General features: G+C 36.4%; 1 protein-coding gene across 5 annotated transcripts in view; it reads right to left on the reverse strand.

Annotated features, from left to right (window-relative positions):
- Setd3 (SET domain containing 3) overlaps positions 1–15,265 on the reverse strand; it is a 397,353-nt gene that overhangs the window by 192,481 nt on the left and 189,607 nt on the right. For all 5 annotated transcript variants that reach the window (XM_090370760.1, XM_090370761.1, XM_090370757.1 and 2 more), the window contains exon 8: positions 3,955–4,019. In XM_090370760.1, coding sequence (XP_090226886.1) covers positions 3,955–4,019 — 65 coding nt within the window. The remainder of the gene's footprint in view (positions 1–3,954; positions 4,020–15,265) is intronic.

The raw sequence follows: 15,265 nt of genomic DNA on the forward strand, positions 1-15,265 counted from the left end.
GAGCCACTTCCGGTTCCACAATGCAAGAGAGCGGAACACGTGAGAATGAAAACATGTGATGTCTACCATTACCCTGCTGATATTTAAAGGTGTACTGAATAATAGAGAATACTGCTGAAGAAGAAGGCTGGAGCCTTTGAAAGCTACGGAATTTTATCGCTTTTAACTTAGTATATTTTAATGCATTTTAATCTTGTGTTTTAATACTTTTAATATTGTAATACGTATATATTAATTTTGTAAATACAGGTTATTGTAAATATAGTTATCGGGAATTTGTTGTGTTTTATTTTATTTTATTTTATGAAAGGTTGGTGAAAAAACGCTAAGAACGTGTAATATTACATTTTACGCCTCCATTCTGAAATAGTCATGCAATTCAGTTTGCTGGAACTGATGACACTTTTTTTTTTTTTTTTTCTCAATACATAATTCTTAATAGTTGTCAGATGCAATAAAAACTCTTAATTTCTGCTATTTTTCCTTACACTAGTCATCCACATTATCTTCTGAGTCACTCGCTATATCACTAGCTTTCTGTTTGTTTTCCTATTGTTTGCAGGGGCTGAGATTTCTTCCTCACTCATGTAATGTGCAATTGGAGCTTCCACATCTACTTAAATCCAAGCAGCCAGGTCATTTGCTCCAATACTGCCACCAAGTACTTTAAAAGCAGCCTTTGCTTCTTGTTCTAAAAATGCTGCTAATTCAAGGTTATTATTAGTGATCCTATCTTTTTGAATACATTTTTTTCCAGCAGTTTTCAATTTCTGTTGAGCTTGCTTTCTCTCATGCTGATCCAATATTTTACACAATATTTTTCAGTGTTAATGTTTTCAGAAATTCTAGAACTTCTGATTTCTGAGTTCACAAGACCAGCAAGTAGTTCGCCACGATAGTAGGATTTGAAGGCTTAAATCAGCCTGATCCACGGGCTGAATTAGTGCAGTTGTGTTTTTGGCAGAAATGCAACTCTGAACTTTCCATCCAACACATGAAGCAAAAATATCAACAATCATCCAAACATTGCAGCTATTTTTATAAATCACTGGTAGAGATTTCATGTTGATTCTAATCTGTACATACAATATCTTAATTTTCCTCTTGGCTTCTCTGTCTTCATTATTGAGAGAATTCCATGTCAGACTGTAATAGCCTTCCTAGGCCTTTATCATTATCAACTACATTAAAACGCCGGGGACTTTAACTTTTACCAATACACACTGGCTTCGGCTTGTGATATACAGTCTTGGTCCACATTACTGTTTTCACAAAGTCTAGTTTTCTTTTTTTGGAGGTGCACAGTAACATAGTTATTGTTATTTGGTTTTTTTTTTTTAGGAGCATTAGCAACTAAGGCCATATTGCTCTGGGGATATGCGGTGGTCATTCCCTGACCTTTCCACATCCTCCGTATTTGGTGGTCACAGGCTCGAACCTCGGTCTAATCAAGAAGCGTGTGCTATACACTGCTGCTCCTGTCCACCTGGCTACGAAGGTGCCCAGTAACACAGTAATTTTCACTTTATTTTTCATGCCTGCTTTGTTGGGTGCATTTTTAATATCCAATAACTTGTTGGGGAGAAGTTTATAGTACAGTGCTGTTTCATCACAGTTCTACAACTGTTCATCTGTGAATTCGCCATCTTGAATCTCATTACCCAGAAATTCAGGAAACGCTTCAACTTTTACTGATACACACTGGCTTCAGCTTGTGATATACAGTCTAGATCCATATTACTGTTTTTACAAAGTCTAGTTTTCTTTCTTTGGAGGTACACAGTAACACAGTAATTTTCACTTTATTTTCTATGCCTGCTTTGTTGGGTACATTTTTAATATCCAATAACGTGTTGGGGAGAAGTTATAATACAGTGCTGTTTCATCACAGTTCTACAACTGTTCATCTGTGAATTAACCACCTTGAATCTCATTACCCAGAAATTCAGGAAACGATTCTGCTGGTGTAATGCCACCAAATGCATATTTGCCTACAAGACTAACTTGGGATATTGTATGATGAGCCTTCCACCTCAAAAGCCACCCTTCAGAAGCTTTAAATGTATCATCATCTCCACCAAGTAGCTTATGAAAATTAAGTGCCGGTCTTTCCAAATTTCCTTGTTTATTGGTACTTCTTCATTACACTTCTGTAGAAAACACTTGTATAAGCATTGGTCCAAATCACTCTTTTCACAAAGTCTAGTTTTCTTTCTTAGGAGGCCTACTTCATCTTCCATAGAGTCTACAAATTAATGCAATTTTTCTTCCTCTTTCATCCAACCACAGATCGTTCTTCTGGAATTCCACATTTACAAAATATACTGCATTTTGTTTAGCAACTATTAACTCTTTCAATAATCTTTAACTTTTCCTCAACTGTATAATATTTTCTTTTGGTGGTCATTACTTCAGTCTACTGATTTAGTAATATTTACCATGTATTTATTTCTGATGACCTAAAATTTGCCATATTTTGAGAAAACTAACCAAACTGTCCAGCCTACTGATGTGAAGCAACATGATTTCTCCAAAAAACACTTTTCACTGCATGTATATTTTTGTCTGGGTTAGCCCTTAGCAGTTTTTGCTATGCTAATTGTAACTTCTAGTCAAAGAAAGGATGTCATGTGCTGTTGTTTACAAAAATTTACTCTGTAACTAATGTAATGCAGCTTGAATTACATTAGTTACAGAGTAAAAAATTCTCTGCAACTTTATGAACAGTAGCCATATTCCCCTCCCAAGGTAGCTGTCTGTAATTAGTGTTCCACTGTTGGGGAGACATTTATAGTATGGTGCTGTTTTGTCACAGTTGTACAACAGTTCATTTGTGCATTCAACATCTTGAATCTCATTATCCAGAAATTCAGGAAACTCTTCTGCTGGTGTAATGTCACCAAATGCAGATTCGCCTACAAGACTAACTTGGGATATTGCATGACAAGCCTTCCACCTCAAAAGCCATCCTTCAGAAGCTTTAAATATATCATCATCTCCACCAAATTTCATAATAAAATTTAAGTGCCTGTGCTTTCAAAATTTCCCCATTTATCAGTACTTCTACACTACTCCTTTTATTGCATCTCTAGCTGAGGGAAGAAACTGGGTGTCTGCAGTAATTAGTCTCTGACAAGTCCTGTTGTTTACAAAAAATTCGTTGCAACTGAACATATTGAAGTGAATACACAGCCAATTTTTAGCTAATTTCCCCTCTTGGAAATACAGTAGCAGGATGTACAGTATTGACTTATTCCAGTTTCCAATATGAAATTTCCTAGTCTAGTTCTTTGAACACACTAAATTTTTTCATAATTCATTCTGGGGAACATGATCATACCTGTGGTATATCCAAAACTGAGGCACAAAGAGGCACGTTATATCAAGGTTGCACTGTAATTATCAAATTATATGGAGTTAGGAGGAATGTTCTGTTCTTTTATATTGTTTTTTCAAGATCTGAACTGCATGTAATAAATAATGTAATGGTCTTAATACAGGCAGAAGAACAAACTTTCCTTCACAGAATGTTGCACCGATATTGCACTACTTAAAAAAAAATAATAACAAAATACGAGACAATTAAATAGTACATTAACCTTTTGGCAATGTAACATCATTGCTAAGAAGTTAATGTGCACAAATTTACATTCAGCCAAAAGAGTAATCAGTTGTTGGAATAAACTTCTGCTTAACATTGTGGAGGTGGGTAGTGTGAATAAATTTAAGGAACGTTTGGAAAATTATACAAAGGAATGGGCAAATTTATTTATTTTTTTTTTTGCTCCAATTTAGAATAATTTAAAATATAACCTGTACAAAGAAAAAGCATTCAAAAATAAACAAAATCATAAGGAGGCAGTTCACTTTTAATAATGATGAAGAATATAATAAAATTACTTTAAATAATTAAAAACCTTTTAGAACAAAAATATACATAACACTGCAATTTACCTGAAAGAGCCTATAAAAATATCCATACTGTCTCGCAATGCTTCGATTAAGTTTCAGAGCTTCTTCTGGAGAAAGGCAAAAAAATACAGAGTGAGTATTTGAAACATTTCATTAAGCAGAACAAAAAAAGCATTATGAGGAAATGTTTATGAACTAAAGTATTTTACTTGCTTGAATAACTTATCTTTGGAGAGAGGAAAACATTACATATAACATGGATGGCCAAACTGTGACTCTTTCACACTTGATCTGTAATCTTCAGAGAAACAAAGAAAAGAAAAATTCATCCCTCAAAATGATATTTTAATAGAAAAGAAGGAAAAAAAACATGCAGGTTACAACTCAATATCTAATGATTATTAATAGTAACTGGCATTTTTTGAGGAATTCATGTACAGTTTCCTTTTAGTCATACTGAAATATATGGACAGTTGTCTATATATTTCTGAAACTAAGTTGCCTTAAGTTAAATAACAAAAATACCAGAAACAATTATGTCTTTATTTATTCAACATTTCACCACTGGAAAATAGCATTTTTTCAAACAGCCCTTGTTTTATAGTACAGTAGCTTAATAGTCCTAGTCACGCTCCTTACTTTATTTTGAATTTAGATATTGACCCTTGTAGCTTTCAAAACTTACCGCCATTGTTGTAGTATCTTAGATTGATACAGAATAGCATAGAGTAAGGTATAACATAAAGCTAAATAGCTTAATACATAGCACTGAATAAGGAATTGGTTAGCTTAGCACAGTATTGTCGATTATCAATTAAATGTATTAATCTTGTTAATTTACATTGTTAATTAAATTGTATTTAAACAGAAATCATGCCACAGACTAGAGCAGCAAACCAACGAGCAAAAAAGTAGCAGAAGTGCTGTAGCTAGGGGGAGAACTGAAGAGAGTGATTCTCTAATGCATCACAGTCTAAAAAAATGTGCAAAATTTGAAATGTCTGTGGACCTTTCTGGAACAGAGCATGATCTAGCCAAGGAGGATGTCTTTGTGTGTGCTAGTTGCAGAGAGTGTGTGAAGAAATTAGGTGCCAACTCAGCGTTTTGATGTGCATCTATGAGAGGTTGAGGTGTACGGTAGTTGCCCTTGAAGAAATTAAAATGAGGGCCCATCAAACTTTCAGCTGTCCAACTCAATGCCAGAGCTCACTCTTGTGCATCAGGCAACAGGGCAGCAATCACCAAGGCAGAAAGTGCTGGACACACAGGAACTAGTTGTTGTAGGTCACTACAACTAGTTCAACTAGTGTCAAGGAAATAGGGAATATATTTTGCAAAAAGGATAGTTGGAACAGGACCAGGGTATGACTGCCAGGGGCAATAGTTGATGACATTGTAGAGCAGGTATCTTTTAAGGGCATGAAAGGTGAAATTGTTGTATATGTTGGCACTAATTACGTGCACACTAGCAAGGCTTTTGTGGATTTATTGGATGATTGTTTTCTGCAGCAGCAGCAGCAGCATGTTCAAGATTCAACCAGACCAAGTAATACTCTTGATCTGATTATCAGCAGTGATTCTTCAGGCATTAAAAATCTGCAGATAAGGGAACCACTAGGTGGCAGTGTTAACAGTGTGGTGATTCGGAATTTACTCAAAGATGTAACTACCATCAGGGGTAATTGTAAGGGTTTTTGCTCTCATAAAGGTGACTACAGTCGTCTCACACAGTTTTAAATTCTATACACTGAGACCAACTGATGATTCGAAGGATTAATCTTTGAAGCTACTAGTCTTTTCACACCAACTAAGTAATATTGTTCAAGGTTTCGGGCTAAATATATGTCAGATGAACTAATGAGACTTGTAGCAGAAAAGAAAAATGCATCGGATGCATATAAACTATCAGGTGACACAGAAGCCTATGGTAGATATTAGCTGGTTTGTAATCAAGTTACAAAGGAGGTCAGACAGGGGAAGGCAGATTACGAGAAATCTTTGGCAAAAGATGCAAAAAAAAAAACAAAGAGTTCGTTACTTATGTAAACCCTAGAAGGAAGGACATGAATCAGGTTGGTCCACTTGATATCAAGGGTTCGACTGTTGATGATCCTGCTCAGGTAGCTGACAAACTGTATGAGTATTTTGCATCTACATTCACACATGAGGAAATATTCAGGGAATCCAGGGAGAGGAATGGCAGAAGTTTATCAAACTCTGGGAGGGAGCTAAATGATTTTGTAATAACAGAGAGCAAAGTGGAAGAGAAATTGTTGAAGTTAAACATAAGAAAAGCACATAAGGTGGATGGGTTCCATCCATCCAGTTATATTAAAGGAGGCAGCAAAGGAAGTAAGCAAACCCTTGTCCATAATTATTAGAGCTTTCTTGGACTCAGAGAAGATCCCCGCGCACTGGTGATGTGAAAATATGTCCCCAATTCACAAAGGGTGACACAAGTAATTACAGACCTGTTAGTTTAACTTCTGTTCCAAGGAAATTAATGGAATCACTGGTTAAGAAAGCGATGCAGGATCATCTAGACAAGACTGCAATTATTGTTCAGACACAGCATGGGTTTGTAAGAGAAAGTGTTGTCTGACAAATTTGATTGGATACTATGATGTCGTTACAAAGGAACTAGATGCAAAGAATAATTTTAATATCACATACTTGGATTTAGGAAAGCTTCACATGGAGGACTACTGTACAAATTGGAAGCAATACGGCATTAAGGACAAATTGCTGCTATGGATAAAGGGATGGTTGAGTGGGAGAAGACAGAGTGGTAATCAATGGACACTGCTCTTCATAGACTAATATTATTAGTGGGGGTTCCCCAGGGTTCAGTGTTGGGCCCAATAGTGAATGAGGACTATACATTAAAATGACCACAATAATTCAACTCCAATTTTTTCTCTCTATTCACAGTATTTTCTCTATCATTTTATGAAATTATATCAGAGACATTCAACCTTTTCGTTTTTTGACTAGATAAAACAGATAAAATGCTGATATCATGGGTTGTATGAGGTCTTGTGGGCAGCAGAGTGCAAGAACAATTTCTTACCATAATGTGCATTTTTAATAAATAATTTAATTTGTTTTCAGAAATTAAATTCTATATTTACAGTTTAATCTTTTTACATTCAATAATTAAATATGAAAATCCAACAATTATTACATAATACTGAAAAAGATCAAATATTACTGAAAACAGATATTTTCAAAAATCAAGGTCAAACTATATTTTTTTAAGGTGGTATTTTTAAGTTCTGGGGAAGCATAAAACTTAGGGCTTCCTGCATGGACTTTGGTTGGCCACTCAGGGTTATATGACAGTATTTTTTATAATATGCTACTTTACTTATTAATAGGCATTTTAAATATAGTTAAAGAAAAGCTATCAACAGTGATTTTGAAACAAATATAATAAATCATGCATGCAATAAAAGTAATATTTTATTGCACACACACACAAATTTTATTTAGGAGAAAGCTGAAATATATAAATGAGGCTTTCAAACCACTAAAGATTACCTTGAATAGCTCTCTTGGAGTGACTAAGCTTGGCCACCCTTGATATATATATATTATTACTGTGTTAACAACAGGTATTGTTGACTTTTACTTCTAGCCTCAAATCTGTAGAAGGAATTTTCTTTCTGCTTCATGTGAAGTCCTGAAATATGTTTTCTCAAAACAAAGCTAATGTATCCAGTATCCATAATCTCTAGCTGAAATAACAGTAAAATAATTAACTTACTTTTCAAGCTGCTACTGCAGCTCTACTTTAATATGTTTAAAGTTGAAGATGATGCTTTCTGAATGCCAAGATGGTTAGACTAGATCATCAGAGCATCCATGTATATATGGCTGTTTTGATGACATATCTCTAAAATTTGAGCCACAAGATCCCAATCTAAAAAAAAATTCCCCCAATATCACCTGTAGTCAAATAGCCTAATCTAATACTTCTTTGAATTTATTCAGACTACCCGCTTCTACAGCATATGGACTATCGGCTGGCTGAAGAGAAATTTCTGCATATCCATCCTACTCAACTTGAATTTATGCTCTATCATGTGTCTAGTCCAAGGAAGAGGAAAGATTTAATTAGTTGCTTACTTATATATTCATTACTTACACAATTACTTACTCAATACATACAAAGCCTTAAATACCTCAGCCAGATCTTCTCACAGGCACCTAGTCCATACAATACAGCATGTATGGGAATTATCTTTACAACTTCGATTTTAAATAAAATTTTAATCAGCTGTCGCAGAACAATATTGACGGTCTCACCTTATAGAAACACTTTCAAAGTTTCACTAAGTACAGACAGAAGGAAGCACATGTTGTGTTGCATGCAGCACCAGTAAAACAGCTGATTAGCTCAGGTCGGTCAGTTGCCATAAATCGGCAGGAGAAAGTATAGTGCATGGAGTGGTTTACTGAAACAAGATCTGACACACAGGTCCAACGAAATTTTAGAAGACATTATAATGGAACACCACCATCAAAGACCATCAATACGTGCTTGGTACAAAAAGTTTAAAGACACTGGAAATGTTGAGCATAATAAAGGTGCAGGGCGACCTTGTACATGTGTGGAGAGGTCTTTCTTCGCAGTCCAAATGAGCTGCAACTTATCAGTTGCCTCATTCAACAGTGCATCAGATCTTAGTTTGAAGTTGCACAAATTGCAACTGCTACAAGTGATTACGCAAGATAGAGTAAGGGATAATGAATTTCCGGAAAAAATCATGTTCACAGTTGAAGCCACATTCCACATTTCAGGGACAGTTAACAAACAAGACGTATGAATCTGGGAATCAGAAAACACACGTCATGACAGAGCACATTAGAGACAACCCCAAAGTTAATGTGTCGTATGGCCTGTTTCACAATCATGTGATTGGAACCTTTTCCTTTGTCGAATTAACGGCCTACTGTAACCTACCTACTAGACATGCTGGAAAACTTTCTTTCCAAAGCTAGAAGAACTGCAGCCTAGTTTCTTCTTCAAGGCACCCCGCCACACTGAGGTTTGATTGTGCCCAAGTCTCTCAACGAGAAATTCCCGAACTGATGGATTGGGCGTGGTGGTCCCATACCCTGGCCACCTAGAATGCCACGTATCATGTCCTGTAATTTCTTTCTAGGAATAAATTTATTTATATAAATATAGATTACAGGTAACCCTTGTATAACACAGTAGTTTGGTTCCTACAAAATCTCGTGTAATGCAAAACCATGTTATACGCGACTAAGAACCAGTACAAAAAGGGGGGGGGTTACATTCCAGAAGCTAACAAAAAAGCACTTTTTTTTTTTATAACTATCGGGAAACTTAATTTTTATAGTAGTAATAACTTAAATAGTAATAACTGAACAAACATCTCACCTTACAAACTGTGATACTTATGTGTCAGATAATGTATTTCATTTAATTTTCTGTCTTCATTGCTGCTAAACACAATCTCTTCTGCAGCATCTAGATTTTGTGTACCTTCTACTCTGTCACAATCTGCACGCTTCGAAGTCACAATTTTTTATGGTCTCAAACAAGTTCAATAGCACAGAACCTAACCCAGGGATCTCCCAAAAAAATACAGTGGACCCCTGCTTAGATATAAAGCACAAATTTAACTTTATTACCTTACCAATTAACAAAGTTAAATGATACATGAAATTCGGAAGAATATTTTCCAGTTAGCAAAATAAAAATAAATTTACGCTTACATACATAGCTTAATTAATACGTACTGTAATATTATATAATATTGGTGTAAATATACCATAGTTTACCCATAAATTTAACTACATAACTAGTCTAACAGCATTGTTTGATTATATCTCATATTGCGGTTACCTTCAACAACGAGATACCAGGTATTGCACTACTTCAAATAAATAACACTTCTCTAGTAGAGGAGACTACTGTTATTTATTCTCAGTGGGCACTACCCAGACATGTTTCGGAGCTTGTTGGCTCACTCATGGGTGGGCGGGCAGGTAACCTGATAATGCAGACATGCCATCACGGTTGCGAAGTTAATTCCACAATATGAGATGCCAAATGGTGAAGATAATAATAATATTTTGAAGACTAAATGCACAAGGCATAATACGTTATGGATTGAGATTAACTATATAATATTGGTGTAAATACACCATAGGTTTACCCATAAATTTAACTACATAAGTTATGTACAAGTTAGTGCAATTGCATCATTTCAGTATATAGCTAACTACTTTAGTTATAAATTGGCATTATCAGAGGGTACCTGCCCACCCACTGATGAGGAGGAGCCAATAAGCTCCAAAATAGTGTGCATATGGGTAATGATATCCACTGAGAATAAGTAACAATAGTCTTCTCTTATGGTGAAGCATTACTTATTTGAGGTAGTGCAATAACCATGGCAACTCATTGTGAAGGTATTCACAATATGAGATATACTTAATGATGCTTGTTTGTTGTTTGGTTTTTAGGAGCATTAGCAACTAAGGCCATATTGCTCCGGGGATATGCGGTGGTCATTCCCTGACCTTTCCGCATCCTCCGTATTTGGTGGTCACGGGATCAAACCCCGGTCTAATCAAGAAGCGTGTGCTATGCACTGCTGCTCCTGCCCACCTGGCTACAGAGGCACCACTTAATGATGCCAATTTATAACTATTTAAGTAGTTGGCTATGTACTAAAATGATGCAATTGCACTAACTTGTACATTAGTTAAACTCTTTACATAACCTGAGGCTTTAGCTTCGAATAAATAACGCTTCTCTAGAAGAGGAGACTACTGTTATTTATTCTCAGTGGGCCATATTGGCCTGGGGATATGCGGTATAACATGGTATAACTATACCATAAGCTACATAAGTAGTGTAACGGCATTGTTTGATTATATCTCATATTTTGGTTACCTTCACAACGAGATACCAGGTATTGCACTATTTCGAATAAATAACAGTACTCTCCTCTACAAGAGAATAAATTAGGAGCATTAGCAACTAATGCTCCTAATTAACAGGTCTTTTGCAATGGCTCCAACTCTTTTACTCCATCTGGTGTGTCAGCCTCATGTTGTTGAAGTCGCACAGTCAGTTCCTCCAATTCCTCCCTCAAAAGTGGCTCACCACGACTCTCCAGCAACTGGTCAACATCATCTGGATCAACGATGTCAATACCAACTTCCTTAGCCATGCAAGAAACATCTTTAGCCACTTCCGAAACTGGTTCAATCCTTACAAAATCAATCACTGCTTCGGGCCACAATTTATGCCCAGACGCCATTCATGCAGGACTGTGACACTTCCTCTCAGACAGAATCAATGTTTGTGATGGCATTCAGGATGTTATACGACTTCCAGTAGTCCCTCACAGTTATACCAGACTGCACAGCCTCAACAATCCCTTTGAAAGTTGTACGCAAATAATACGCCTTAAAGGTTGCAATTACACCCTGGTCCATCGGTTGCAAAAGTGAAGTTGTGTTGGGAGGCAAATAAACAACCTCAACTTCCAAATGGTCATTGTGGATTTCTTGGAGGTTGGCTGGGTGTCCTGGGGTGTCCAACACCAACATGACTTTGGAAGTCAAGCCATTTGCTGCACAAAACTGAGCAACCTCTGGACAAAAGTACTAGGTGTACCATTCGCTAAAAATTGTCTGAGTCACCCACGCCTTTTTGTTAGAGTGCCAAAACACAGGAAGTTGTCTTCACCATGCCCTTCATTACACGAGGTGTCTCTGAATGGTACACCAACATCGGTTTGAGTTTAAATGTTCCCAATGCATTGCCACCCAGAAGCAATGTCAACCGATCTTTTGCAACCTCACAGGCGATGTACATCCATATTTGGCAATTTTTTTCCAATAAAGCCCCGTTTCGTCCATATTAAAAACTAAATCAGGGTGGTAGTTGCCCTCATCTGTTAAATGTTTAAATTTGGAAGGATACTCTTCTGCCACTGCAACATCAGCACTAGCAGCCTCACCAGACACTTTCACATTGTGAATTTTAGAATGGTTTTTAAACCAATGAAAGCAGCCTTTGCTGGCTGTAAATGTTTCAGTGCTACCAGACATCTCACATATTTCATCAAATAACAACTTTACCTTGTCCAGAATTACCGCCTGTGTAGCAGGAATGTTATTTTGGTTCATATCGTCAACCCACAACACTAACAATTTCTCCATTTTTTCCATTGTCCCACTGCATGAATAAGTTGTTCTGGAGGAGGACTTGTTAACCCTGTGTGTGTGTGTGTGTGTGTGTGTGTGTGTGTGTGTGTGTGTGTGTGTGTGTGTGTGTGTGTGTGTGTGTGTGTGTGTGCTTTATTTTATCAACTTTGTTAATATATCAACGATTATGAACAATGTTGATAAAAGTACATTGATAGAGTAGAAGGCGCTAAAACTTAACACCTTACACACATCTGACTGACGCTCACCAGACTCCATGCGACTAATCACATTCATTTTCTCTTCAATTGTTAGTGTTTTATGATCTTTGTTATCCCCCCCCCCCAGCACAGATACTGCCCTATGCTTAGAGCTCATGATTACATAAAAATTATTATTAATGAGAAATAGCACTATAATAACACTGTGTAACCAGTTAACAATTGAGAGAAAATTCACAACAAAACCAACATGGCATAATAAACGTAAACAACTCTAGGTGTCGCTATTATTCCATCCACAATGCACCACAAAAAACAAAAGAAATGCCTAGTGCATGTTTGGACTCACAGGCATTGCTGCGATGTGTTACTGAGTTGCGATTTTTTTTTGTTATTTTCAATTTTTTCAGATAATATTTTGAAACTGTCATTAATGTGAAACGTCGCAAAATGGACCATCGTAAAACGGGACCTACCTGTACTTAATGATGTCAATTTATAACTACTTAAATAGTTGGCTATGTACTGAAATGATGCAATTGCACTAACGCTACTCAAGTAATTAAATTTATGGGTAAACTATGGTGTATTTACACCATTATATAGTTAATCTCAAACCCATAACATATTATGCCTTGTGCATTTAGTCTTCAAAAATTAGTGTAATATTATTATTTTTATTAGCTATATGGTGCAAAGAAGCCTGAGGCTTTTGCTGCACCAGCCAAAAATAAATTCCTGAGTTACCCTGAGAGAGAGAGAGAGAGAGAGAGAGAGAGAGAGAGAGAGAGAGAGAGAGAGAGAGAGAGAGAGAGTCAAAAGTAGAAGGGAATTACCAAGAAAGAAAAGAATGATGATATCCAGTGCAGGATCCTGGGTCTGCCAAGCCCATACTCAAATGTACATACTAACTAATTGATATTTCTGTTCACTGACTTTTTTTTTTTTTTTTTTTGGTTGTAAAATTTAAAACAGTAAAAATGAAAAGCAATTAATAACAAAGAACACTGCATGCACAAGTTGCAACAAACACACAAGTGCAATACAGAGTAATGAGTTTCTGAAAATTAATTTGTTTTTTATATGACTGAATATGTCATGGAAGAGGAAACACATTTCACAATAATAACATGAATTCCAGCTAACGGCACTATCGCAATGTATAGTTTACTACCTGTTTATAATTGATTACACTAACGGAAAAGACCAATAAACCGGAAACTGCAAATTGTTTTTATTGTTTTATAGTAGTGACCTCCAGAAATGTGCTTTAGAAAAATACCATAAAGGCGATAACGACTAGTGAGTCAACAGCAGGGATTTACAAAAATGAATGGAAACGGAAATTACATCTAACATAATAGCAGAAAAGCTCAAAAATACCGTGTTATGCGAGATTTCCTAAAATTCTCAAACCATGTTAGAGCGAAATCATGTAGAAGTACCGTGTTATACAGGAGTTGCCTGTATATTTATATTTATAAATTATATTTATATAAATATAATTCATATTTATATGATATCGGAATTATTCTTTACATTTGGTTCTCTGTTACTACATGGGTAATTAGACTTCTTAGCTTGACTGCTTGAGTTCTGCTCCAGAGAAAATAATGTAATCACTGGTGTTAAAGAAGTTATAGAGGATCATCTAGAAAGGAATGCAGCTATACTGGTCACTGCATAAATTTGTTAAAGCCAATCCTCTCTCTGACCAGTCTGAATGGATATTATGATGCAGTAACAAAGAACCAAATATAAAGAATAATTCTGATATCATATAAATAGATTTTAGAAACGGTTTTGATATTGTTGCACATAAAAGACTGCTGTACAAACTGGAGCAGTGTGACATTCTGTGCAAGTTACTGCTATGGAAAATGGAAATATGTAACTACTGTCACAGGCAAGGTGAGGGGCTTTTGCATTGTAAAGATAAGTGGTCTCAGTGGGAGTAGACAGAGTGTGGCTATCAATAAAGGGCAATGAATCAGTGGTTTACTGGGCCACTCTACTATGTGGGCATCTATGAGAGTTTTAAGAGTAGCATAGATACCCTTGAAGGAATTAAAATGGGGGCCCATCAAGTTCTCAGCTGCCCAGCTCAATGCCAGTGACATCAGACAAAAATAAGAGGTAATCTTCAAGGGCTAATTTTTTAGCTCCTGTGGGACCAGAATGCACTGGTCCCACAGGAGCTAGTTATTTTTGGTGACTATTGTCAGGGAAATGGGAAATATGTTGTGCAAGAAGGATAGGTGGAATACAACTAGGGTATGTCTGTCAGGGACAAAAGTAGATGATGTAGTAGAGCAGATATCTTTTAAGGGCACAAAAAGTAGTGATATTATTGTACATGTTGGCACTAATGATGTAAAGGGTAAAAGATTTGCAGATTTACTTAACAAGTACAGGTCAATGTTGAAAAAAAAGTTGCGAGTCAGGCTTATATTTGAAAGTGTCTGCAATTCTGCCCAGACATGATAGGAGCGAGTATATGATGAGAGTCTTGTCAATGAATTCGACCCTGGAGAGATTGGGCAAAGCACATGGGAGTAGAATTTTTTCAGTGTGGTCTGTGCTTGTTAACAGGAGAGGCTGCTTCTACAGGGGCTGGAGAATAAATAGAGAGGGTGCAAGAATATTTGCTGATGCTATCTGGGCAGTATTAAGCGGGTCGAGAAACTGCAAGATTGGGAGAATTCACAGAATATAAAATTAACAGTAGCCGCAAGCAGAGGTGAAAGTGATTCTTGCACTGCTTCTATTGGAATGAGCAGCAGCATAGAGAGCAAGTTGCTAGGGTTTCCAAGAACTGCTGGGAGTCATCATGGAACAAGTACATGCACTGCATTAGGGTAACTAATAGTAAGAACAGGTGCATGTACACCAATGCTAGAAATATAGTAAATAAATAGTACTGGTCAAGACATCAA

The sequence above is a fragment of the Mastigoproctus giganteus genome, chromosome 3 (assembly GCF_048544385.1).
Source record: "Mastigoproctus giganteus isolate SK-2022 chromosome 3, ASM4854438v1, whole genome shotgun sequence".
Taxonomy (NCBI): Eukaryota; Metazoa; Arthropoda; class Arachnida; order Uropygi; family Thelyphonidae; genus Mastigoproctus; species Mastigoproctus giganteus.